The 25,956-nt window shown below is 35.5% G+C and overlaps 1 protein-coding gene and 1 pseudogene across 3 annotated transcripts in view; one reads left to right on the top strand and one right to left on the bottom strand.

The window, feature by feature from the left end:
• The window catches only part of LOC113228555 (sodium-independent sulfate anion transporter-like), a 90,448-nt gene that overhangs the window by 40,192 nt on the left and 24,300 nt on the right, over positions 1-25,956 (top strand). For all 3 annotated transcript variants that reach the window (XM_026461903.1, XM_026461904.1, XR_003310319.1), the window contains 4 exons: positions 5,199-5,417; positions 12,465-12,660; positions 14,994-15,133; positions 19,775-19,855. In XM_026461903.1, coding sequence (XP_026317688.1) covers positions 5,217-5,417; positions 12,465-12,660; positions 14,994-15,133; positions 19,775-19,855 — 618 coding nt within the window. In that variant the 5' untranslated portion in view covers positions 5,199-5,216. Of the gene's footprint in view, positions 1-5,198; positions 5,418-12,464; positions 12,661-14,993; positions 15,134-19,774; positions 19,856-25,956 lie in introns of those variants that run through there.
• On the bottom strand, positions 17,963-18,523 carry LOC113228558 (annotated as a pseudogene).

Raw genomic sequence — 25,956 nt, forward strand, 5'->3', positions numbered from 1 at the left:
TACATAGGTGAATTCCCTTATGAGTGACGGAAAGCAACGGGCAAGTGTATTCCTAGTATATCCTAGAAACGATGTTTAGTCTGAATATGCATTTGCTCGGTATTTTGCGAGCTCATCTCGCTGTAGTTTCGAATGGCATGGCGTGAGAATGACATTTTGCTTTGTGCTGAGAGCACGTCGATTGACAAACGATAGAACGCGTAATACTTCGGATTTCATAAAATTGTGTCTTAAACTATGCTGTAGAACGAATATACCTAGCATTGTACATAACGTTATTAATGAGATATGGCTATTAGCATTATTTAGTTGGTAGCATATCACAATTCTCATTTAAAATAAATACAGTGCGTGTTTTATCGATTTAGTATACTTTATTTTAAACAGCGAAACATTTTCACGTAATAAACCTTTTATTAAACAAATAAATTGACTCTAAATAGTGTTCTTTATAAATCTTTTCTGTGCTTAGGGCACTTGAGGAATAGGCAAAATCTATATATGTACCTGTATGTATTTAAAAAAGTAAGTCCATAATATCCAGTCAACGCACAGCCGAAACAACGATGTTAGAGATAATAAATGTTGCCTCTCAGGATTCTTTTATAACGTAAGCACCTAATAAAGCATTTTTCGATATTGGGATGAAATGCCTCCAAAACTCTAAACTACTGAAATAAGAAACGTGAAAATTTATTTTCGTACTCTCTTATAAGAAGTCTAAGAATGTGTTCTGAAAATTGACCCTTAAAGGCATCGACTACTTAGATTTTTTCGCAATTGTTATCAATATTGCAAATGAAACTATATTTCCAACCTAAATCCTTTCGGGTTCTTTACAGGCTCCATGATCACGGTTGACTGAGATGGTATTGGTCATCAAGTAGTTACATCTAATATTAATGCATACAAAATTATTAATTTTACTTACCTTACGGTACCCTATTTTTAATTTACCAAAAAACATATTCTAATTTAGGCTACATTCGATTTGGAAAATATTTTAACGGTGTGAATTTTTTACTAAATCAAATTTAGGAATTTCAAATAAATTAAAAACTGTATAGAACATTAACAGCAGTATTGTAGGTTTATGTCACAATACAAAACGGATTTCTTTTGCAAGAAACTGGAGTTTGTCAAACTTAATTCAATGTGTTGGTTTATCCAAGACATGTTTCTCGACTGCAGACTTCTTTACGCGATGGTGCTTGACTGCTATTACGTTCTTTTACGCGGGTAAAAATACTTCGTTGTAAGAGAGGCCACACAAGCAATCAAATTTATAATATTAACTCCTGCATCCTGTAAGGGGATGTTACATTCACGGAAAAAACTCAGTAATCTCACTTGACTTGAAAAAAGTTTTGACAGACGCATATCTAAGAACTCTTGTTTGTAACACTTCTAACATATAGTAAAATGACGTGTTTTCGCTCGACTGTTGGTCTCATGGCCCTTTCATTTTATTTGATTAACCCTTAAAGGGTGATGTAATTATGAGAATTTGAATTTATCAACAAGAAACGAATGCTAGAATTAGTGTATGTATGTACATTTAACAAGTTAATTTTTTTTTTTACAAAATGTGTTTTCGACATCTATTAATGTGTTCCTACAGTGTTTTGTTGGCAATGTGATGCCACATATCTGCTTATTCAAGGTTTTGTCAAGTCATGTAATCCAATTTAATAATGATTACTATGTATGTACCCACTTGTATGTACCGACAACAGCATATCAGACTACACATTTTTGTTCGAAAATCTCCTCCAGTGCAACGGAACAAGATACGTCAATGTGTAGTAGCCTGATGCGCTGTTCACTGTACATGCCTACACATGTCGTTAACTTCAATCAAATGAAATTTTCACTGCGATGATTATATGATTTGTTGTACGATTTGTATTGTTATGTTTTATTGTATAATTGAAAAGTTTCAATTAGGACTTTGTGTGTGCATTGTGATGCAACGCATGGCATCAAAGCTTGTTGATGAAGTGTGGGGAATTATTGATTGTAATATAAAATACTTTTCTAATTAATTAAAATTCAAACCCTGAACCACTTCTGTAGCTTATAAATGCTTGGAAAATGTACGCGTTCAAAGGTCCTATGTCCTTTGTGTTCCTAGTTGTCCAATAAAATAATGCTTACAAAAGCATTCCTACATTTGTACGTCAGATTTTCTCTAAAGCACTTTCAGTGCGTTGCTCGTTGTGCTTTTACAAGTTGCTACTTAATACTGCACTGTTTCTATAATCTTGTTCACTTTAGTGCATTTATCTTATTGGAAAAATTTTCATACCATTTATTGTTAATAGTTATGTAACTGAATACATAAAAGAGTCTATTCCCTTAAAATAAGTAAAGTATATGCGACTATTCGCGCAGGTTGAAACAACACTAACCTTAGTTAATGGAAATAATCCTGGCGAATAATTGGCTAGTCCCTCCTTGCAACAAAGGACTACGATATTGTTCGCCGCAGTGTTATTAGCAAACCAATGTTAGGTACTTCCATCAACACCATGGTTTTAATGGGTTCTATTCATTTGAAGGTCAATATAAATTTCGCAAAATCTTGATGTATTCAGTAAAAAAAAAACAATCACGCATTTTCAGTCGAGTCTAACTGCCTCCGTGGCCGAACGGTTACCATGCCAGGTTGGATTCACGGGCCGGGAGAAATATTTGTATGGCCTACATTTATTTCTCTTGTGAGTTTGGCTGTAATTTGTTTGTGTATGTCCATGGCACCCACGACACAGCGTTTACCTAGTACGGGGCTATGTTGAATGTGTGCGTTATTATTATTAGTCACCGGAGGAGATGTGGGAAAAACTGTTTTGCTTTATCAAATAGTTTAGGTATTTACTATTAAATAACGGTCTTACAAAAAATATACGACACACCTAAGGATATTGTCTAAAGAATGTGCTAATGTATTACACGATAGGATGTACTTTACCCGATCATGTAAAATCCTAAAAACAGGCTAAAATAAAAGTCTAAACGAATTATTTAAGGATAAAATATCTACCTTTGTACGTAATTTTCACATGAAGATATTTCTCTTTAAATACTGCAAATTGCTCAGCAGTTTAACGGCACGCCGCGCAGCCCGCTGCGCCGTCAGTCGTCATCGAGCACTTATTGACGTCGAATCTGTGTGAAATTTTCTCCGCCAGTTCTTATTTTATTTATATTAATTTTAAGCGCGGGTTGAGGACGCGCGGAGCGATCCCCCTCACCTCACCTCACATAAATCTCGCTTTGAAATATCTCGCCTTAAAGAGCGTTCATTATCTTTGTTTGTAGAAAGGCCATTAAACTTAAAATCCCTGTCTAAATGCCCTTGCTCTACTTAACGATACTCAAGAGACAATTTTACTCTAACATTTTCGAAGATTTATCTGAAGCAGCAATGAAGATTACGTTCGAATTCTTTAGCGCTTAGTCTGAATTTTTTTTTTAATCTATCTGATCGTACCTTATAGACAGTAATTGATTTGATTCCTCTGGCCCGTTTGTGTGGGCCTTTCCCTATAAAACTTTGGGCTTATGTATTTGCTTGAATGTAGATTCGTTTGTACGCAGTCAGAACTGTACGTTGTAGAGGTATTGTTTTCACTTAGTCGTTTTCGTGCCGTTCCAACCGGCGCCTGTAATTGGATTTTGTCTATCGTAACTTTGTCACTCTCAGGCGATGGACAATCGCCGCCTAGGGAAACAAAAAACAAAATTCTCTATAATTCGCCAAAGATACGAGTAATTTCATATCATACCGTAATCCAGCTTTGTAAAATGAACCTATGTTATCATCGTCATAAGCTCACCCTTTTCATTCATTATCTTTAAACAAAGCCTAAATAGTGGGTTGCGTAGCAATATAAACGTAATATTTGTTATTTATACGGGGCACACATCGATTGTTGCCCTTTTATGTATAAGAACTACCTTGCACCTTTGTTTTTCGGACGCCCTGTTTAGCGGCGGGGCGTTTATTAGGAAATTGGGAGTGTGCGACACAAAGGGCCTTAAATTAAATCAACTGCCCAATATTCCCTGTAGGCGGCCTTTGTAGGTCGAGGGAAGGTGGGGCAGGGGTCTGCCGCCTCCTATCGTATCCACATTTACTAACTGCGAGTATGCCACACAAATGGAACATTCACGAAGCCACTACACATTGCCAGCTATTTCAACCAAAAACACGTTTCAATGTTAGTAGAACTACTTTTTCCTACTCTGGCGTTCATGTGTTAGTAAATTAACTAGAGGAAACTTATAAGAGAAATTTAACTCTAAACCCGCTCTTTGTTGGTAAACTTTGTGTTGAAACAAAAATTAAAATAAGCCATACCAGTTTTAAAGTCCACGTTTAATTTTGTTATTTTGATTGTCGACGAAACCTTTTGTTGATATTTAATTACAATAATTTAAGCAGTTTTAACTAGACGCTCGAACTACGAGTTGTTTTAATAAGGTAATAATTTTTACACAAGCCTCTATCTTCTTCTTGGTCGTATCTATTCCTCATTGCTGAATGCTCTTGAAACATTTTTAATGACGATTTCGTCAAGGTTTTTTCGTAGAGAGGTTGAAATAGGAAGCCCTGTGAGGACATGTTATACTTAATTGCTCTCTAGTACTAGTACTCTGCCGCGAAGTCTTTTCCCCCCTCTACCTTGCCCACCACAACTAACCTGTCGAGGCTGTCGGGTTGCCGACGGGCAATATGATCAAAGTAACCGAAAATCCTTTGTAGAACATCATTGAGAGTGCCATTAGCAGTATAGTAGAGTAGCATGTCGTAAAGAGATTTTTATTCCAGGATAGATTTGTTAACCCTCATAGCGATCCATGGTATGCGGAGCATCCAACTTCAGCACCACATTTGAAAGAGTCTTATTCCGTTCTTAACCCCGTATCGTCCACGACTTGAAGAGACACTTTAACATTGTGTTTCATGTACCTAATTGGTAACCCGACGAACCTGCTTATGGTACTAAAGAAGTATTTATATACATAAAATTTGTTTAACACTTACGCACTGCATTAATCGAAAACTGAAACAATGTCCATGTCCTTGAAAGCAACGTCACTACATTCCGAACAAGGAAACGCGCTCGGCATCTGTACAAGATCCATTGTGTCAGACAGTAATCTGATTATTCAAACGTTCATCTTGTCCTCAGGTAGAACAAAGCGCAACTATGTCGTCCCCGTCCAAACATCGTTACTCTCGACAGACTTGGTACCAGCGACTCATGCACAAACGATTGCCAATAACCAAATGGCTGCCTCAGTACAATTCCGAAAAAGCACTGGCTGATTTCATAGCTGGGATCACAGTTGGGCTCACAGTGATACCGCAAGCGTTGGCGTATGCTGCACTTGCCGGATTGGATCCTCAGGTATATAGAAATACAATTGTCTGTACTTTAATTTTTTTCTTTCTACTTTTATGCACAAAATTGTGATTTTTGCATCAACGTAAAAAATATTTATAGTAATCTAAAGTAAAGCCGTTACGTAATAATGATTCAATTATTATTTTTTCGAAGTAACTAGTTCTTATTATAATAATAATAAAGGCTATGTTCCGATATGATCAAAATAATCAAAATTCTTCGTTTATAAGTAAGAATAGAAACCACTTTAGAAAGAACAAAATGTCATTTGTCAAAATTAGCAGCTATTTTACATATTGCAGAATTTGATATTTATATACCGAAACAAAGGACTCAGCGACTCTGTTATGTTGTTATTTTCTAGAATATCAAGAGTATGTAATCAAAATTTTCCAACTTACAGATAATGAGACGTTTGCACTGTTACAATTTTCTTTGTCAATTCATTTCATATCTTTATTCCATTATTATAACAGTAGAAAGGATTCAAAATGTGTTCCACTGTGACTTGTTTTCGCCTTTGTCATACCCGTCTTAGTATATCTGTATACAAAGACTGGTATAACATATAAAGATATGTTTGATGATCTCAGTGGCCCAAAGGTTAACACTGTGGGCGCTGGATGAGGAGATCCTAGGTCCGATTCTCGGTAGGACCAATTTAGGAAATGAACTTTTCTAAATTAGTTCTAGTCTAGGTGTTCTGGATAGGGCCCCGGAGTAATCAATTGCTATGCTAGATACTCAAAGTACAGGAAGCTAATTTGAGCCCAGTAGTGCTAGCACGACAGGCCGCGACTTGCGCGAGAGCGACATAAAGCGCGAGATTTCTAAAAGAAAATAGCAGTATCTCGCGTTTTATGCCTGTAGGGTCCCAAGGCTGCTAATTTTAAATCATCTCAGGTTATGTGTCGATAGTGTCAATGACAAGATTTTGAAAACATCATGAAAATTGATGACAAATGACACGATAACATCGATGTATTGACTTACAAATAAATGGACGACGGGTCTAATACAAAAACCACGAAAAAAATGTCCCAAGTCAACCTATTTATAAGGAATATGAAAAAGCTAAAACGTTGAATTTAAATTGTAATGTCATCGCAGTACTGTCTAATTTTGCTTGCTTCGCTGTCAGTCGAACAAACGAAGACTAAAGCGTGAATGACGCTCTGTATACGATTTTAACGCCCTATAAGTTCGGACACTTTTTAGCGCGAACCCGACGTCCATATAATTGTAAGTCAATGTATCGATGCGTTACTTCTTTCAGGAGATAGCAAAACTTTCTATTTATTTTAAATTTCTTATTAAGGGTGTTAATTTGGTTGCATTACTTAACTTACTTAAGAATAGGTAAAAGCCTGTGTGTAAATATGAAGAAAGTATGATGTGAAATCAGCCTGCAAAATTTGTATATACAATGCATTTTTTGCATTTCAGTAAATTTCTGCTTTGATATACGATAAATTAAGGCGACGATATAATATTATTTTATAAAAATTTCCGTTTCACGTTGACAACCTCAGTTTCTTTAAGTTTTTTATAGTGCGAGTTTTTGAAATTGATTAAGTACTTAGGTGAAAATTGAAAGTTTTCATTGAACCGTCAGTGAACTACGAAAAAAAAGAAACGTAATAATTACATAAATTTGGTGAATATGTTTGAAAATTTCATTTCAAGGCATATATTGAATTGCTTTGCTTCCGAAATGACGTAACGAAATGGCGCCTGATAAAAGATCCAAAATGTCCTTCTTTCTATGCTAAAGAAACGTTATACCTACAATCAGTGAATAATAGTTATAGTGTATAGTTGTGTATACATTTAGTATCATATAGTACGTATTAGCCATTAGTTATTCCTTACTAGGTGACCCTGGTTTCTGACTTCCTCAGTACTCGTTTGTAAACACGTTATCGATTATCGATAACAATTGCATAAATTTTCGCAAATATGTGGATAACCATTACATTCCATAGCAATTCGTGTTGTAAACTTTAAGTACTATATTCGAATTTATATAATAAATTACGTAACCATGTCACTTATTTCATTGATAAACTACTTTTTTTACTCTTATCGGTATAGTAAACGCAATTTTATTCTGTACAAAGTTTTTTCTAACTTCTGCATAAAGCGTAAGTAGCGCTTACCAGTGTACTATAAAGTCGTAAAAATCTACTTATACAAAAGGTTCAAAAATAATTATAAATCTTCTGGTTATTTCAATACAACTTTTTGATATATTCCGGTCTGATCCCAAAGAGAAATCCCACTTTGAATCCGTTTTAAGCATAGTCAGGTGGGGTAAGAGGAACATAGTTTATTTTGAGTTAAATGTTTTAAACCCTAGGAAGAACAGATAAAGTTTTAGGAATTATAAGAATTTCGAAGTACACTAAACTTGCTTTTGTTTATCAGTTTTACATGTTTGTACGCTAAATTCAATACTTACGATGTATTTGCCAAAAACATGCAAATTGCATGCAAACGTGCAAACGTTTCTCTTCCTCCAAATGATGAGGTAAGAGGAACAACCTCATATCCAATTTCTTTTTGCACCTTTTGAGTTTGGGGCATCGTAGTGACATCTCTTTAAAGTCGTTCTAACTAATTTCTTTGTGTGTTTTATCGACTGAGGGTCTACAGTGCTATACTCTTTAGATTATGAGTTAAGGCCTCAAATCTCTTTCACCCGGTGTTCCTCTTACCCCACGTGACCCTAATATTTTGTTTTTATTTTAACTGAACCCACGTGACATTTTAACACATTTCTTACAGTAAATCGCTTTTCTAATACAATCGTTAAGTTAAAGTAATACTTAAAAAAAATCCTTATTTACAGATAGATGGAACCGCTAGTGTAACATTTTCTATTGTTTAGCGATTCTAAATCACGAAATTTGGCCAATGAACGGATTGAGCAGTGGGCAAACGGATTGAGCACGTAATGTTATTGGTCTATTGTTGATATATATTAGAGTTGGAACTTTATTAACCTAGCTATTGTCCACCACTTTATATGCAATTTCCCTATCTAAATCAACAACTAGCATCAACGAACAAACAAGAAATGTGATAATATCTCTATAGTCATATGAACTATCAAAGTCGTACTGGCGGCACCACTTAGCGAGCAGCGACTAATATTTACAAAAAGCTCATTATTATGAATACAAGCTCCTGTTATAGGTGTTTTTCTCTTTTCGTACGTACGTTGTGGAATCTGACCAATAACAAAACATATGTGGGATAAGACGAGATTTTTTAAAGTATAAAATGTCGTTTGTGACCAGTTTATGGAATCAGAACGGAATTCTACTTCTAAACCTCTAAAATCATGCATTATCGTTTAGTTCGGTATATGAAATAAGTAAACTTTTAGTACGGTAAAGACAGTACAAAATAGCTGTTTCACAATAGCATCTAATGTTTTCATATGAACTCTCGGAAGTCGTTGTCAAAGCTGTGTTGTTCCTCTGGGTGCTTTCGTCGCCAGAATTACACTTGCAAGTTTTTATTCGTACAAGTTCGCTCACTTTGAAACACTCGTCTCTACATTATTTGTAATGTCTTCTGGACCCGTAAATGTATGTGAAGGACAATTCCATTACGTATATTGGAGTTTGTCAACTATTTTGGGAGGACATTGATATACTGTTTGCCCATCTAAGTATCCATTAACAAGCCATGTGAAACTTAAAATGGCACTTGTAGGAATGTTAAACATTTTTACACGAGTACAGCATAGCCAAAAGGTTATGACATAGTATAATAAGACAAGTCGTGTAACAACCGCACTACTACCAATCGAACTACTGCGTGTCGTCGTAAGCCAAAAGAGATAACACTGCATTAATTGATGTCAAACACGGGAATCGAAAATACGTAACATCATCTTAAATGCCAACTGTCCTCATTTTGCCATTTTTGTAGTACCCTTTGATAACCGTTTCCTGTTGTCAAAGGGAAGTACATCAAATGTCAAAACCAATGTTTGGCCAAATGTTTTAGTGAATTATTCGCATGAATTGTAATGAAATGGACAAAAATATTGACAGTGAGAACAATTAAGTATTGATAAAAATGCGTCGCTACAGCATAAAGGGGTGCGGCAGTAAAAAAAGCGGAAATCAACCGAATATAACATTACACCGCCATGTGTTATTTTTCTGCCTGTAAATCATACAATAGCCCAAATATCTCATGTAATTAGACTCATTTAAGTAGTTTATCCATAAATCTTGCCGAATTTTGCTTTGGTTACTTTAGATTGCCTGTTTGTTAATATATTTTGATGATTGTTTATAACGATTATTTTGAGATAGTGTTGTTCTTGTAAGCAAACATATTATCAATATTGTGTTATTAAAATAAAGCACTACGAGGTTTTTATTATTTCATTATTATTATTTTTAAAGTTTACATACAAATGAAAAAAGAAAGAAGGAATGGTTGGAAATTATAGGTATGCCGAACATAAACATTGGATCAAATACCATCTTCGTTTGTTCGCTCCATTTTGAAGAGTCAAATTTTAATAGACCTTTGAATGTAACTAGATTACATGATAATGCAATTCCATCGTTACATTTATTGATAAATAACTTAATATTTAATATTGATTAAAATGTCTCATTACTTGACTATTAATAATAGCCTCATACTTTACTATATTTATTTATGTATATTTATTTGTAATCATACTTTGATTACAGTAAACTATACAATTTGCAAACATAAAAAACAGTTTCAACATTCAAGCCATACATTTGCATATCGATATTGACATATCTATGATTATAGTACAACACTAAATTCGCCATATTTGTGATACAATTTTGGCTTAGGTAGGTACGTTTATTCCGTAGATAGGGCAGCTCCTTTCCTTTATTTTTTTCCATCCTCTAAGAACTGCCTCTTCAGCGCGTCAATGCCCACAAGTCAATCAGAGCGTAGGGTCGTCTCATTATTACTCGTATTTTGCTTGTACCTACAGGTCGTAAACATAATTTCAAATGTTAAGGTATTCGTCACAGTACTCTCGTGCTATATTGATATGACCCTTGTCAAATGCAGTGCTTACATATGTTTATTTTTATAATACCAAGTTGACGAGACGAATAAGTCGTGCGCCTGGTGGTAAGCGACACGTCTATCCATAACATTTGCAGTGCCATTCAGAGTTTCAAATGACAAGGACCTTATGGGCACTGCCACCCCGCCCGTCACGCTGAGTCATAAGTTGACAAGTCCCATGTGCCTGTAATTTCACCAGCACCCTTGCCCTTCTAAACCGGAACGCAGTAATGCTCACATTACTGCTTGTATATGTAAGGTGGCAGTACTTCCCTGGACGAACTCATTCACAAGGAGCTCTACAGCTACTGAAATTATGGGAGTAGGATTAAGAAATAGAAATGAAATGCTGAACAATTCTGTATTTGAGGCACTCTTGTTCAAACAATTTTAAACACGTATACTATTAGACAACTTTTAAACATCGAGCGAACGTTCCAATTCTGTATAGAAAGACGCATGTGACGACCGATGCCGTGCAACGCGAATACTACGCGAGATTAAGCGCATTTATATTCAATTCTCAAATTAAAAGAAACCTATATCCCGGGAAACAATATCAAATGGACATTGTTAACATTTTTTTTCGATTGTTAATAACGAATAAGTGGCTTAATCGTTATCAACTCCTCTTAGAGAAGGAGGCAGAACACCTCTATACTTTGGATCAGGCATATTTGAACCAATCCCCGGCGGAAACACGATCTGCTTCCAATTGCTCCTCTAACACACAGTTTCTCAGCATGCGTTTGCATAGGAGCTTATTTTATGTGTGTATAAGAATACATTTGAATAGAGAATGAAAAACGCGCATATTTTACGTGAACTACTGAGAATCTGATTTTTAAAGAGGTATAATATGATATCTCCCTAGCACTGCTGGGCAAAAACTCACGCGTGTGACCTCTATCTACGCCTTTTTATCGACGTCATGGTTTTAAATAGACAGCGTTCGTAAACTACATCTTAAAATATGATTTAGAAGAATACTTTGAAGTAAGAATTAAAATAAGGACCTCTCTTTCGCGTTAATCGTAAATATTTATGAGTGTAGTTAAAAATTGTATAAATAAAAAAAAATCATACATAGCTAATGTGCAAAACAAAAGCAAAAGTATGTAAATGATCAACTTGTTAACGTTCTTGGTAATTATCGCTGTTTCATACATATTATAGAAAATTTAGTTGTACTTAAAGATGAATTTATTCTTAAGAATTTCTATTTGATTTTTTGTTTTCTTACCATTACAATTCAATACTATTATTCTTTATTGTATACTGGGACAAATACATAATCCAAAAATTAAATAATAACTGGTACAACAGGCGGCCTTATTGCTCTTCTAGGCAACATTCGGGTTACAGGAAAATCTGTAAGATAAGTTAGCATTGTTTTTCCTTACAATAATTCAAGAACGCTATTCGACGTATGGTTTATTTATTTACATTTTTGATTACACAGCTGAACTAAGTGCTGAATTTAATTGTGAATGGTACACCGAACATCCTTTGGCATAAACAATCACGTCACTATATTATACTTTATGTACCTATTGTTTTGACGACATTTACATTCACACATGGTAGCTGTTGTGGCTTACTCATAATAAGTATAATAGTAGTAGAGCTCCTTATGAAAGAGTTCGTCCAGGGAAGTACTGCCGCCATACCTATTTTTGCCACCAAGCAGTAATGTAAGCATTACTGCGTTCCGGTCTTGAAGGGTAATGCTGGCGAAATTACAGGCACATGAGACTTGTCAATTTACGAATATGTCTCAGGGTTACGGGCGAAGAGGTAGTGCCCCTGAGATCTTTGCGGTTTAAAGCTCTGAGTGGCACCACTCTTGTTACTTAACACCAGGCGCACAACTTGTTTGTCATGTCACTTGATATTAAAAAAAATACTCATTGTTACTATATACCGAACTATTATATTACTGGCTAATATTTTTTTTTTTTTCAGTACGGTCTTTACTCATCGTTCGTGGGATGTTTCATTTACATTATATTTGGATCATGCAAGGAGATTACACTGGGACCTACTGCGTTAATGGCCTTGATGACGTATCAACAAATACAGGGAAGGAATTTCGACTACGCCATCTTACTATGCTTTCTTACTGGTGTAGTGCAGCTTATTATGGGAATATTGCATTTAGGTACGTATTATTATACTAGTTTGTTTAGTTATAGTAGACTTGAAAAAAGGGGGACGTTCTCAATTCGGCTGTATGTTTTTTTTTTTGTATGTATGTTACGCGATAACTCCGGATAGATTTGTGAAGCGATTCTGATGATTCTTTTTTTATTGCAAAGACGGTATCTCAGTTGTGGTCCCATTTAAATTTGAAGAAAATGTTCCACCTCTAAAGGTGGCAAACTAGGGGATGAATGACTTTTGAGGTCGCTTTTTTTAGTACTTTGTTCTGTTTTTTTAAGCATCCAGCATCATAGGGAGAGAGAAAGACTTATTAAGGAAACCTTAAGAAAGAAAAAGTTATTGAAAAATACCCAATGTTTTAAACTTTCCTCGCATTTTTTCAACAATTAGTCTTAGGACTAATTTATTAATTTTAATATTTTATTTATTTTCCATATTTTTCTTGTGTGTTATACATAAATGTGGTTTAAAAACATAGAATAATTTAAATTTGTTACTTCTATATGATATGATATGTTAGTGTGCCTTTATATATAACGGTATAAGTAAAATCGAGAATGCGTTTAAGGTTTGACCTATTTGCCATCATGCTTTAGCACTGTGTCCATACTTAACATCTATTTTATATGGTATATCATCAGCACGCTTCGTATATTTCAAATATTAATCATGCTTACGAAATACCGTATAAAACACGTGTTTAATGTGAACGCGGTTCTGACAAGTGCAGTGCGACCCTTAGACTATTAAAAAATTCAGCAGTGCATTCTGTCCGAACCAAATGAAATACAAACCGCGTACCAGCTATAAAAATGTGCAAGCTGAAAGTCAACGGTACCTCTCAGGTTTATAGCTGCTACTGGAAGTACGGACGGTTGTGTTTAGCTACTTTGTACTTTTATTACCTCGAAGTTGTAACTCGCTCTCTACTACGGAACGAAATAAGTCCTTAATGTCGGCTGACATTTTTGCAAAGATTTATTTTGAGATTTTATTGCCTTAGCTGGATAATTTAGTAAAACTACGGTGATGCTAAACAAATGCCAATCTCTTTTGTTTATCTAACGAACTAATTCCATTATCTACTAAAGTACAATAGATAAGAGCTGTGTTTCAGTAACCAATAATTTTCAAGAAATTTTGTAACGTTTTGGCGTGGAGGTGTACGTATTACTTCAGATTACTCCAACAGCATTCTACCTTTCTCCGTTTTGGGGAATAATGGCTATTGTCTTTGCAGTATCTAAAGCTAATAAGAAATTATACAAAATGCGCCTACGTTTAAATGCCATTATGATTTCTATGTTACTCTTATCTTTACTTACTTAATTTACGTCACAGACTTCAGTGTTCGCATACAAAAGTAAATAAATTGAAAACGCTTTTCTCAAGATAACAGTTTCCTAAGTACTGATTTCATGTAACGTATATTGGATTTCAACGAAACATAGTGCTATACCTTATTTGCATAACATTAAATATTACTACAGTATTAACTTTTTTTTACAATTTTTTTTACTTTTATTTATCGTCAATTATAGATTAATTTATAGCAACTATTAAAATATTTTTTATAATACCAACATTCCGAGTATGAATTATAAAAAAAAACTAAACTTTACCTTCATTATAGCCAAAACCATAATGGTTATTAACTTTATTGAAGTAATGGTTGTAAATTACTCAAGATTCTCATTACTTTTGAGATCAGGTCTATGCAAGTATTGTTGTATGAAAAACGCCTCTATATATAGCGTTAAATTTGAATGCGGTATGTTCATTATAATGTACACTCTCTGCATCACTTCACATATTATGTACGTTTTGATACATAATGTACACGTGGCCTTATAAGGTTAATATTAGTAATAATAATAATAAGGTTAGCAGAGTCTTGATCGTGCAAATTATCAATAAGATGCCAAACATGTGCATGAAATTTAATTAAGATGTTGTTGTAAAGCAAAATTGTATAATAAGAAAAACGTGTTATTGTTATTGATACAAGTCTCGAGAAAACAGCGACTGTTGCCTAAACGTGGCTACCGCTCTGGTTTTTTTTTTGTGTTTGACGATTTTTGTATCAATACTAATAACAAAGTAGTACAAATATTTTCACAAAAAAAGTTGAATATCATAGTAGTAAAAACATCATAATGTTATGAAAATAAAATATTATAATAAAAATAATAACCTCAAATCGTCGTCACTTATACAGGTGGTCGAAATGACTATCAGAACATGATCAGAACACTAATATTGCTGCTATTAGTATTGTAAATAACCGATTCTCATTATTTTCATACGTAAAATACTCTGTTTTTGTACCAGGCGTGCTAATAGACTTCATATCCGTGCCAGTGACAGTCGGATTCACCTCGGCGACGTCTGTGATAATCGCCGTCTCGCAGCTGAAAGGGTTATTGGGTCTTAATTTCAAATCTGGTGGCTTCGTTGACACTTTGAAGAAGGTAAATAGTTTCATTTTTCACTATTCACAGGATTCTACCCGCGGCATGACTTAATTCTTCGGCTGAAGTTTCTTTATTTTATTTCAAAACTCTTGTTACGAGATTATCCATGATCAAGAAGCGCTATTCATATTATGGTAGGAAACCTGTAACTAGTGATAATCGTGTAATGATTAACCACAATGATATCAAAATGAATGTTTTTTATTAATTTATAAATGAACTTTCGTTTAGAATGCAGATAGAAATCGGCAAACGTGCATAACATGAATAATTCATAGGCTTATCAAGCCACAGCCCCCGACTTATCGTACGCGATTTTTACCTAAACAGCGTTTTTTATTGCAATTACAAATTATGGTTTAAACTATAACGGACAAGAACGCATCGACATTTCCCATCTCTAAAATTACATCAAATAGAAATTATAGCAAAAGCTAAGTTACTCTTTAGCTCAGCTGTTTTTTTTTTTTTTCATATTTTAGTCTAACCGACAGAATCAATATTAAAAAATCGTAACGTAATCGACTCCACTCCACTTGTTAAGACAAGACAATACAACAATCTCTGTTTGCATTAAAATGCATTATATTAGGGGTTAAAGTATGAAATTGCCGTTTTATTGCAATAGGTTCTTTGAATTTTCATAGAATCTTCATGGTTTGAGGTTTTCGAATGAAACTTTTTTCAAATGGTTTCTGTGATTTTTTTATTTTTTTTAATTTGAAACATTTGAATATCGACTTTCAATTGTTTTTGTTATTCAATTTAGACAAGAAAGATGGATACTGCGAAAATTCGAGTGATTTTTGAATACGAGTTCCGACGCGGAACTAACGCGGCAGAAACAGCCCGCAATATCAATGCTGCGTTTGGAGAGGGGTCTACTAATGAACGCACCGTGCGATTTTGGTTTAAACGCTTTCGTGATGGAAATTTCGACTTAAAGAACGAGCCACGAGGAAGACCGCTCACACAGGTGAATAACGATGAATTAAGAGAGATAGTGGAAGCCGATCTTAGTCAAACTACCCAGGAATTAGCGGCATGGTTTAACGTTACCTTACCCACAATATTTACTCACTTGCGTCAAATCAATAAAATAAAAAAATACGAAAAATGGGTGCCTCATGATTTGACTGATCTGCAGAAAGAAACGCGTGTTGAAACTTGTGTTGCCTTGTTGAACCGGTACAGAAATGAAGGAATATTGGATCGAATTGTAACATGTGATGAAAAGTGGATTCTTTATGATAACCGGAAAAGAAAAATGCAATGGCTGACCCCAGGTCAAATGCCACAACAGTGTCCTAAAGCAAAACTTACCAATAAAAAGGTAATGGTAACTGTTTGGTGGTCTCAGCATGGTGTTATTCACTATAGTATTATCCGATCTGGTCAAGCAATAACGGCAGATGTCTATTGTGCCGAACTCCGAACCATGTTGACAAAACTAGCAGTAAAACAGCCCCGACTCATGAATCGATCTTCACCATTATTGCTCCACGACAACGCGAGACCTCACACAGCACGAGAAACCATTTTGACCCTTCAGGAACTGCAGTTAGAAACCATTCGTCATCCTCCGTATTCACCAGACCTTGCTCCAACGGACTACCATTTTTTTCGTGATTTGGACAATTATCTACGTGACAAGAAGTTTTCTTCCCAGGAGGCAGTACAAAATGCTTTCACACAGTTTGTGCAGTCTAGATCGTCGGAGTTCTATCGCAAAGGCATTAATAACCTTCCCATTAGATGGCAGCAATGTATAGATAATAATGGCAACTATTTTGATTAAATAAATTTGTTAAAAATTTAAAAAATAAACAATTTAGATTTTCAGTACAAATCGGCAATTTCATACTTTAACCCCTATTATTTTATTATGCATATATTATTATATATTATTATGCATGAAAAGTCGAAATTACTCGGCAGATTTACGGTAGATATGGCACTACTTTAAACACCCTTTTCGCCATTTGGTGATGGCTTTGATAGTAGCCCTTGATACGTTTCACTTATTTTCTTGTTTAATGAAGCGATGTTCGAAATACCATTACTACAGTACAAAAAACTTAAATAATTTATAAAAATAAAATTTCGTATTACGCATAGAAAGTACAAAGTAATTCGCAATTTTATGTACTTTATAAACACTACGCTAGAATCACTGAGTTTACATTATATTAGACGCACATAATATACTAAATATCATTAAATATAAATTTTATTTACCCATACTACATTCTATGTTTTCTACTCTACGTGAATTTTCTACTAAAACTCTTGCAACAAAAGACAAAGCTGTTACAAAATCGAAATTCTAGGCGATTACACAATATCTTAAAATATAGATATTACAAATGTTTACACAACTATGATATAAATGTCCAGCATTATAAATACGTTCTTAAAACTTACATTAAAAAGAATCCTTCGCAACGAAACATTGAAGAACATTTACCTAAGAGAAAAATGTACCTGCTCTAAACTGATATTTACGATTAATAATTTAGTCCCAGTCACTTGAACTATCCAAATCTGGGCAGCAATTATTCAAGTATTGAATGAGTTTGACAGTTCCATCCACCGAGCTCAAAGAACTCCAGGACTGCCAGCTGTCCTCATGTTCGGCATTAGTGACTGGTACTGGTTCCAATCAGTAACTGTCAGAGTCGTTGCAGTCTCCAGAATCGTTAGTGCTGTCCGAATCATACTCGCTTGACTCAAACTCACTGTCCGAAGAGTCAGTTATTCTGATTGTTGCTGCTATCTGAGTCACTGTCCGAAGATGAACCAGCTCGTTCGCAATTTTCTCCACCGCATTTACCTTTGCCGCACTTGCCTCTGCTTCATTTGCCTCCAGCGCATTTGCCCCCAGTGCATTTGCCCGCAGAGCTTTTGCCTCCAGCGCATTTGCCTCCAGCGCATTTGCCTCCAGCGCATTTGCCTCCAGCGCATTTCTTTAAGGGCCTGGACTTCTTGCTTTTGCACTTGCGATCAAAATCGCTGTCACTGGTTTCACAATCTGCATCTGAGCACATTCTCCTCTTGTATTTGGAAGGTTTGCAATTCCCTTTACTGCATTCACCATCTTTTTCCTTCAAAAATTGCTACAACATTTGTATGCGTGACTTCCGCAAAAGGATCTTGCGCTTCCCCTTGCACTCAAAGCTCCAGTGGCCCCTCTCCAAACATTTCTGACACCGAATTCCTTTCGGAAATGTCTTAGAAAGCGAATATTTTTGCTTGTTATTTTTAATGAAACTGGGGCTGATCGTCATGTTGCCGTTCGAAGACAGCTTTGCAATTTGATATTTAATTTGGATTGAACACAGCTGGGGCACTTTCTAACTACAAATATGAAGATCACTAAGCCGGCAATGGCAGACTAAAGAAGGCAACTGAAAGAAGCACTCCACTCTGGGTCAGAGATCAATCGTCCGTTATGTTAGAACCGTTTTCCTGTAACTACAACGATTAAGGTAGCTGGCCTTGCTCCCTCGTCTCAAATTTACACCCTGTATATTAAAAGTCAAATTAGATTCACATTTATATGTAGAAATATTTAAAAAAGACCCTCTCATGTTTTTGTTTTTTTTTTTTCGCTTAGTCTAAGGCGGTAATGACTCGATATATAAAGGAACGCTAAAAAAAGTTGAATTATGATAACATTGAAAAAATTTGTCCGGGGAAGTACTGTCACCTTACCTATTTCTGCCGCCAAGCAGTTATGTGAGCGTTACTGCGTTCCAGTTTTGAAGGGTAAGGGAGCTGGTAAAATTATAGTCAACTTATGTCATGAGTAGGCATGTCGCTTACCACCAAGCGGACGACTTGTTCGTTCTTCGTCATGACAATTCATGTCACTGAATAAATCAACTTTATGTACTATATCACTTTTTCTCGTAAAAACATACATCTATATCAACTATGTCAGTAGCAGACATCGAAATAGACATAGTATATTTGTCTAAATTTCAAGTAACACACATAAAGTCGATAACATCTCTGAAACCCCAAAATGATAAAAACTGAAAGTCAAAATATCAAACCAAAAATAGTTATGTTTTTACTTACACAAAACTTTTCTTCTAAATACTCTCCCATAGATAATTAACAGTTACGCGTCAAAACTGTAGCGCAATAATTCCTGTGCTTCTGAGGGAGGTATTCTCCATTCTATATGATTCGTTTCTTGATGTTTAGGTAAATATACTTTCTAATCCGATCTCTAGTCACTAACTACTTACTTTTTTATTTGTTGTTATTTCCATGAATAGCTTATTTTGGACCACTGACCTAGCTAAACAAACAATTTTAGCATCAACTGTGTGGCGACTTGTATCTTGTCAACAAACATCATTTTAAAAGTAAAATTTTAAACTAACGTCTATCTTTACCAAGGTTTTGTAGCTGATTCATAAAATACAAACCGTCCTACTTCATGAAACTTTTAATCAGAATACAATTTTACTTTGTAGATAAAGTGTGTGGGATTGTTGCGGGCGTTACCTAGTTTCTTTGTTACCTACAACTGTCTAAAAACGCGGTGTTTGATGAAAAAAATATCTGAGCACCTCCTTAGTATTGCTTACATAACGTTTTACTATTAACACTGTGTCTGATTTGCAGGTAATAATAAATATACCAAATGCCAGATTTGCAGACAGTACACTGGGCGTATCGTGTATTGTCATATTACTCATGATGCGGGTAAGTTTTTTAACACTGAAAATTTAGGAAATGAATCTATTTTTCTGGATTTAAATCGCGTATATTTGTTTTTTCAAACAAACCGACGTTTCGGGCCCTTTACAGGTCCGATTTAAATCCGGAAAAATAGTTTCATTTCCTATGTGTAACAATCGCGAAAACCTAGGAACTCGACTGAAAATTTAGTTATAAGATTATGTATTAAAATTAAGCACTTAATTACTGTGTCAGCTCCAGCTCTTCGGGAACTGTGCTCAACGGGCGCTATCGTATATTTAGATACACGTTAGACGTTAGGTACAAAACAGCTAAAAATAATTTAATAGCAGTAGAGTTCCTTGTAAAAGAGTTTGTCCAGGGAAGTACTGCTACTAACCAGTAATGTGAGCATTAGTGTGTTATGGTTTTGTGTTGGTGAAATTGCAGGCACATGGGACTTGTCAACTTGTCTCAGGGTGACGGGCGCAATGGCATTGCTCCTTAGATCTTTGTGATTTGAAGCACTAAATGTCACTGCAACTGTTACGGACAGGCGTGTCGCTTATCACCAGGCGCACGACTTATCGTCCCGTCACTTGGTATAATAAAAATAATTCTCATCTTGTTATCGTATCGACGGCATAAACTACACTATTGCGGCCCAGACCTGAGCCACGTCGACTGTTAGGGCACGTAGGGCACAAGGTTAGGTGGAAAAGTGCCCGCTTTGGTGCTGAGCTATAGGATATACTTGTCATCGTGGTGAAAGGATGAGCCGATCGGCGTGAGGTACTCGCCAATTGTTGCCGAATGTGCGCCACGGGAAAAGAATGGTATGTCGTGCGCGGAGGCTCCTTTTGTGCACCCATAATAACCTCTAATATTAGATAAAAACATTATGTGGTATACAAACAATACATAAACTAAAGGATAAGATAGTTATAACATATCTCCATAACACATAATTATAACATATGCTTATAACATACACACACTTCACGTCCTCTACCCATCTTTGTATGCAGAGCTTTAACTTACTACGATCACATAGATTGTTCACCTCATCAACACGCATCAATGCTTTATACATGCTCGTTAGAGCACCCTTCACCGGACCTTTCTTTAGGACGTCCTAATTATAACACGAGATTGTAACATATCACTATAACATAACGTTTATCCAAACTAATATTATAAATGAGAAAGTAACTCTGTCCGATACATTTTCACGCCTAGACCTCTGAATCAATTTTGATGAATTTTGGTATAGAGGTAGATGGGTCCTAGGAAAAAGACATAGGCGATTTTTGTTACAAAAATAAATCTTAAAGGAGTGAAATAGGGAATGAAAGTTTGTACGTAGAACCAATAAATCTATGCAAATTACCACAGTACAGTAGGCTACTCCAAACACTTATTCTACGCAGATGGAAATCGCGGGCACCTGCTTGTCGTATATAAGTCCTTGGACGAACTCATTAATGTGCTACAAAGTTTACCCTGCATTGGAGTTTTTTAATACCTCGTTAGGTGTGATCCCCCTAAACATCACGACAAAGTTATACAAGACACTAATTATTAAACGGAAATGAAATCTTGATTAGAACCCTTGTTATCCAACAACACTGCAAGGATAAACTTGAGATAATAGAGGTCTATGTTCTAGCTCAAGTATTAATTAGAGTCTGCTCCTTTTGTTTTACCTTTGTTTAACAGAAAATGTGACGTTAGGGTTTCTGCTCGAGATTTCTCGAGTCGAGAAATCTGGCCAACTTTGAGACGAGAAAAATGTCCTCGAGGACTAACGAAGTCGAGAAATCCAATTTCCTTTTTTAATTTCTGAAAAATCGGGTTAAAAGTTACGCGATCTTTGCATTCTTGCTTCTGATCGTTCTCTGATATAGAAGATTTTTAAAATTTTCTCGAACAACTCGAGAAATCGGATACGAGAATTTTCGAAACTCGAGACAAAAAATATGTAGATAAATCAGAAACCCTATTCCACATTATCAATGTCACAATATTACAATTTAAAATACAATTTCAAGTGATAATATTGTTGTCACATAGAAAACAATAGTAGTGAATTACGAGTATAACACAATAGTAAAAAAACCTAAGTATTATAAAAATATCAAAATACAAAGATGTCCGATAAAATAATGTATTTATAATGTTTTCTTTAAAAAATCCTCTACATTGAGGATTCATTATTATACAGAAATATACAATATTAACAACGCGCAAAATAGGCACCAAAACATCGAGTTGCATCATGTTACACCATATTGTCATGTCATGCCACACCAACTATTCTATACTGCAATATACCATACAAAACATTTTTTCTTTATTAAAAGCATGACTGTATCAAAAGCGCAGTCGCAGTGACAAAAAAATACATATCTTATGAAAACCAAACAAAATTGAAAAGACTAACAAAATTAAATACATTTTTCTTCTTATCACATCGATGGCATGCACTGTAGGTAATGCCTCCGTAAATAAAAGCATTAGTTTCAGAGTTAAATATACTAAAATACGCCGAAAATTTCATATTTATATGTAAGCATAAATAAACGAGTTAATAGTTGATTCGATCATAAATTCTGAATAACCAGGCCAAATTATCATTCGATTTAATTACATTCAGATGAGTGCTCTTTACAGAGTATGAATGTGACCATTATTGGTAACTAAAATGTAAAAGCCGTAATAATTGGGCTGGTATGCGTTTGTTACAATCAGTGAAACAATTTGTACTTATCGTGCTCGTTTGAATTGATATTTACGCTACAACAGCAACTTTATACACTACTATACTAATCTCATTATGAGTAATTTTGAGCTTAGTTTTCTTTACCTAATTGGCAATTTTTATTAGCTAAATATTCTAGAATATTATCATGAAGTATTTCTGAATATTCGAGTGTAGCAACCTGTAATATTATTTATCATTTCACGATAATGTACTCGAATACTTGAATAATAAAAATTTACACCTAAATTAGGTGAGAAACTAACCTCAAAATTATTCTAATATGTTTTTGCCACTAGCTAACTTTAAACGGAAAAAGAACTTTTTTCTTTTAAAATGTTATATTGTCTATAGTCTATAAGTATTTAAAAATAATATTTTTGCGAGCATTTCAAGAATAGACGGGAAAATCTTAACTGTATAATGAATGAAAAGCACCACACACATTTTTACAAAACCGTCAAAAACTAGCAGTTGGGATTGGGATTTGTTATCTCATCCACCGTATTCGCCTGACATATTCCCTTCAAATCTTCAATTCTTTGAATGAACGTGTCCACTTTTAATAACGAAGAATCCATCCAACGATAATAATTAGAGCTCTATTTTATAAGTAAAGACAGGAATTTTTATGAAAGGTAGCAACAGATTGTATAGATCGAGGTAATTGATTAAAGTTTGATATTTTATTTTTGAAATGTTTTGTTTTTCTTGATTATTCAATATCATGATGATTTTCGTATAGTTTTTGTGAAAATATTTCACTAGTTTGTTTTTATTATTGATAGAAAGATCGAACACAAAGAAAAATTCTTTCGATCTGACTAGCCTTGACACCAGCCGACAACCAGTGTCTGTTGCGTTGTCGGAGACACCGTTCCAGCGCAACTATGTTACGAACCGTGTCCGCAGATCTTACGAATTTCTTTATGTATTTGTTACAGATCCTTGTATCGAGTTTAAACAGCTTATTTCGCGTCAGTGCACTTTTAAGCAACTTATGAAGTTTTTCTTTCCTCCAGATCCACGACTTGTTCGTTCCGTCACTTGATAATATAATCAGAAGAAAAATAATATAAATAGTTGGACATCGTTATTTTAGAATCTACGCCACTGAGCTCGACCTTCAGCTGCCAATTCAATAGCCTACTACTTTACTAAAGGCCCATTTAGAAGGAGAGAGTTTTTCGTCTCGAAGTTGCGATTCTCGAAAGAATGTAAAAAAACTTTCCTCGTCTAAACATTCGCGATTATCGCCCTTCCACGTGAGCGATAATCACCTCGCCTTTGCATGTTGAACGTCTCCGTGTAAACAGAACTTGAAAGCAAAAATCGTATTTCGAGTTTTTGTGCCAGCCGTTTCTACCATACGTGCAGTGCGCGAGGGTGTTTTGATTATCACTGCTTTTCTAAGATAAGAATTAATGGAACGAGAGCGAAAAAAATTTTTTCAAATAATTGGAAGTGAGTGGGGAGTGAGTGGGGAGTGAGTGAGTGAGTGAGTGAGTGAGTGAGTGAGTGAGTGAGTGAGTGAGAGGGTGAGTGTGTGAGCGCCTCCGTGGTCGAATATAGCGTGGGCAATATAGTATTTGTGGTGTTCTCGTAACGAATATGGCACTCCTTTCTAAATCCAGGATGGTAGGCACGACTTCTCAAATAATGGCAAGTTGGGTATCGTTTTTGAGGTATTTGGGGGCGCTCATTACGAATATAGCATTTCTTTCTAAATCCAAGATGGCGGACACGACTTTTCAAGTAAATGCACTTTTCAATAAACACTCCTCACTCACTCCCCACTCACTCCCCACTCACTCCCCACTCACTCCCCACTCACTCCCCACTCACTCCCCACTCACTCCCCACTCACTCACTCACTCACTCACTCACGCACGCACGCACGAACGAACGCACTCACTGACTCACTCACTCACTCACGCACGCACTCACTCACTCACTCACTCACTCACTCACTCACTCACTCGCCCTATAAATTTATCATAATTGTCCTTTTTTGTTTTTGTCAGTAGTTATATTTTTTTTTTAATGATAAACCAAATTATATATCTATACAGTGCAATGAACTTAATATTATCAGCAGTTTCAAATTTTAATGATTTTTGCGACATTTTGATGTATCCATAGTCAATACCGCAATCACTGAACTCGAATGGCAATTCTCGCACTCAAAACGGTTCGAACCGATTTGTACGATAATCGTATGAACTTGAAAAAATGCCATACGAGATCGTGTTTAGACAAGTACAAAAATTCGTAAGTATAAACTTCTTATTTACATATTTCTCTGTGTAAACAGTCGAGGAGGCGATTAAGTTGCTTGCGAATCTCGTATGACATAATCGTAGGCGAGATTTTAGTTCTGGCCTGAATGTAAACATTATGATACGATAATCTTGTGGCGATTATTGCTTACGATAATCGCGTACGAGTTTTCGCCTAAGCGTGCTTAGGCATGCCGAAGCATTCCATCGCGACACCGTGCTCACGCCTTCAGATCAGTCTGGCCGTACGTGGCTCACCTCGCCCCGCATACCGTTATAGTCGCACTCGGTCTTCCGAAGCATCCCGAAGACTGCTGAAGCATCCCCAAGGCTGCCGAAGAATCTCAAGGCTACCGAGGCATCCCCAAGGCTGCTTAGGCATTCCGGAGGCTGCCGGCTCGGCATCCCTAAGCATAACGCAACTTTATTTTGCAGCTACGATTATTGAAACTGCAACTATAGTGCATAATCTTAAGATATATTACTAATCGTCACGTAATGATCTAGTCTAATAATAGGTCTTACGAGGCATTTCAATTAACCTGTGTTGGTGTTTTTTGTTCATTAAAATATTCATGCAAATCATGACATGATGCTTTACTAAATGTACGTCGGTTATGGATTTACAGTAGTTCTATTTTTAACTGACTTAAAAAAAGAGGAGATTCTCAATTCGACTGTACTTTTTTATGTGTGTATGTTACGCGATTAGTCGTAGATTTGTGAACCGATTTTGATGATTCTTTTTTGTTTCAAAGAGGGTACCCCAGTATTAGCCCCATTTAAATTTGAAGAAAATATTCCATATCTAAGGGTAGCAAATTAGGGGATAAATCAGGTTTATTGGATTTCAACCATTTTCCGTTATACATTTTCAATAAAACTTGGCAAATAGACATAATTCCACAAACTTTTGAAGTTATTTTTTTGTATAAAAAAGCTATAATTATAATTATTAATACAAAGATCGAACACTCAGAAAAAATTCCTTCGATCCGGTCGGATTCGAACCGACGTCTTCTTGCATACCGTGCCAGACGCTATACCAACTAAGCCACGGAACGAACCAACGGACCTCACGAATT

The sequence above is a fragment of the Hyposmocoma kahamanoa genome, unplaced genomic scaffold (assembly GCF_003589595.1).
Source record: "Hyposmocoma kahamanoa isolate Upper Pololo Valley unplaced genomic scaffold, ASM358959v1 232, whole genome shotgun sequence".
NCBI lineage: Eukaryota > Metazoa > Arthropoda > Insecta > Lepidoptera > Cosmopterigidae > Hyposmocoma > Hyposmocoma kahamanoa.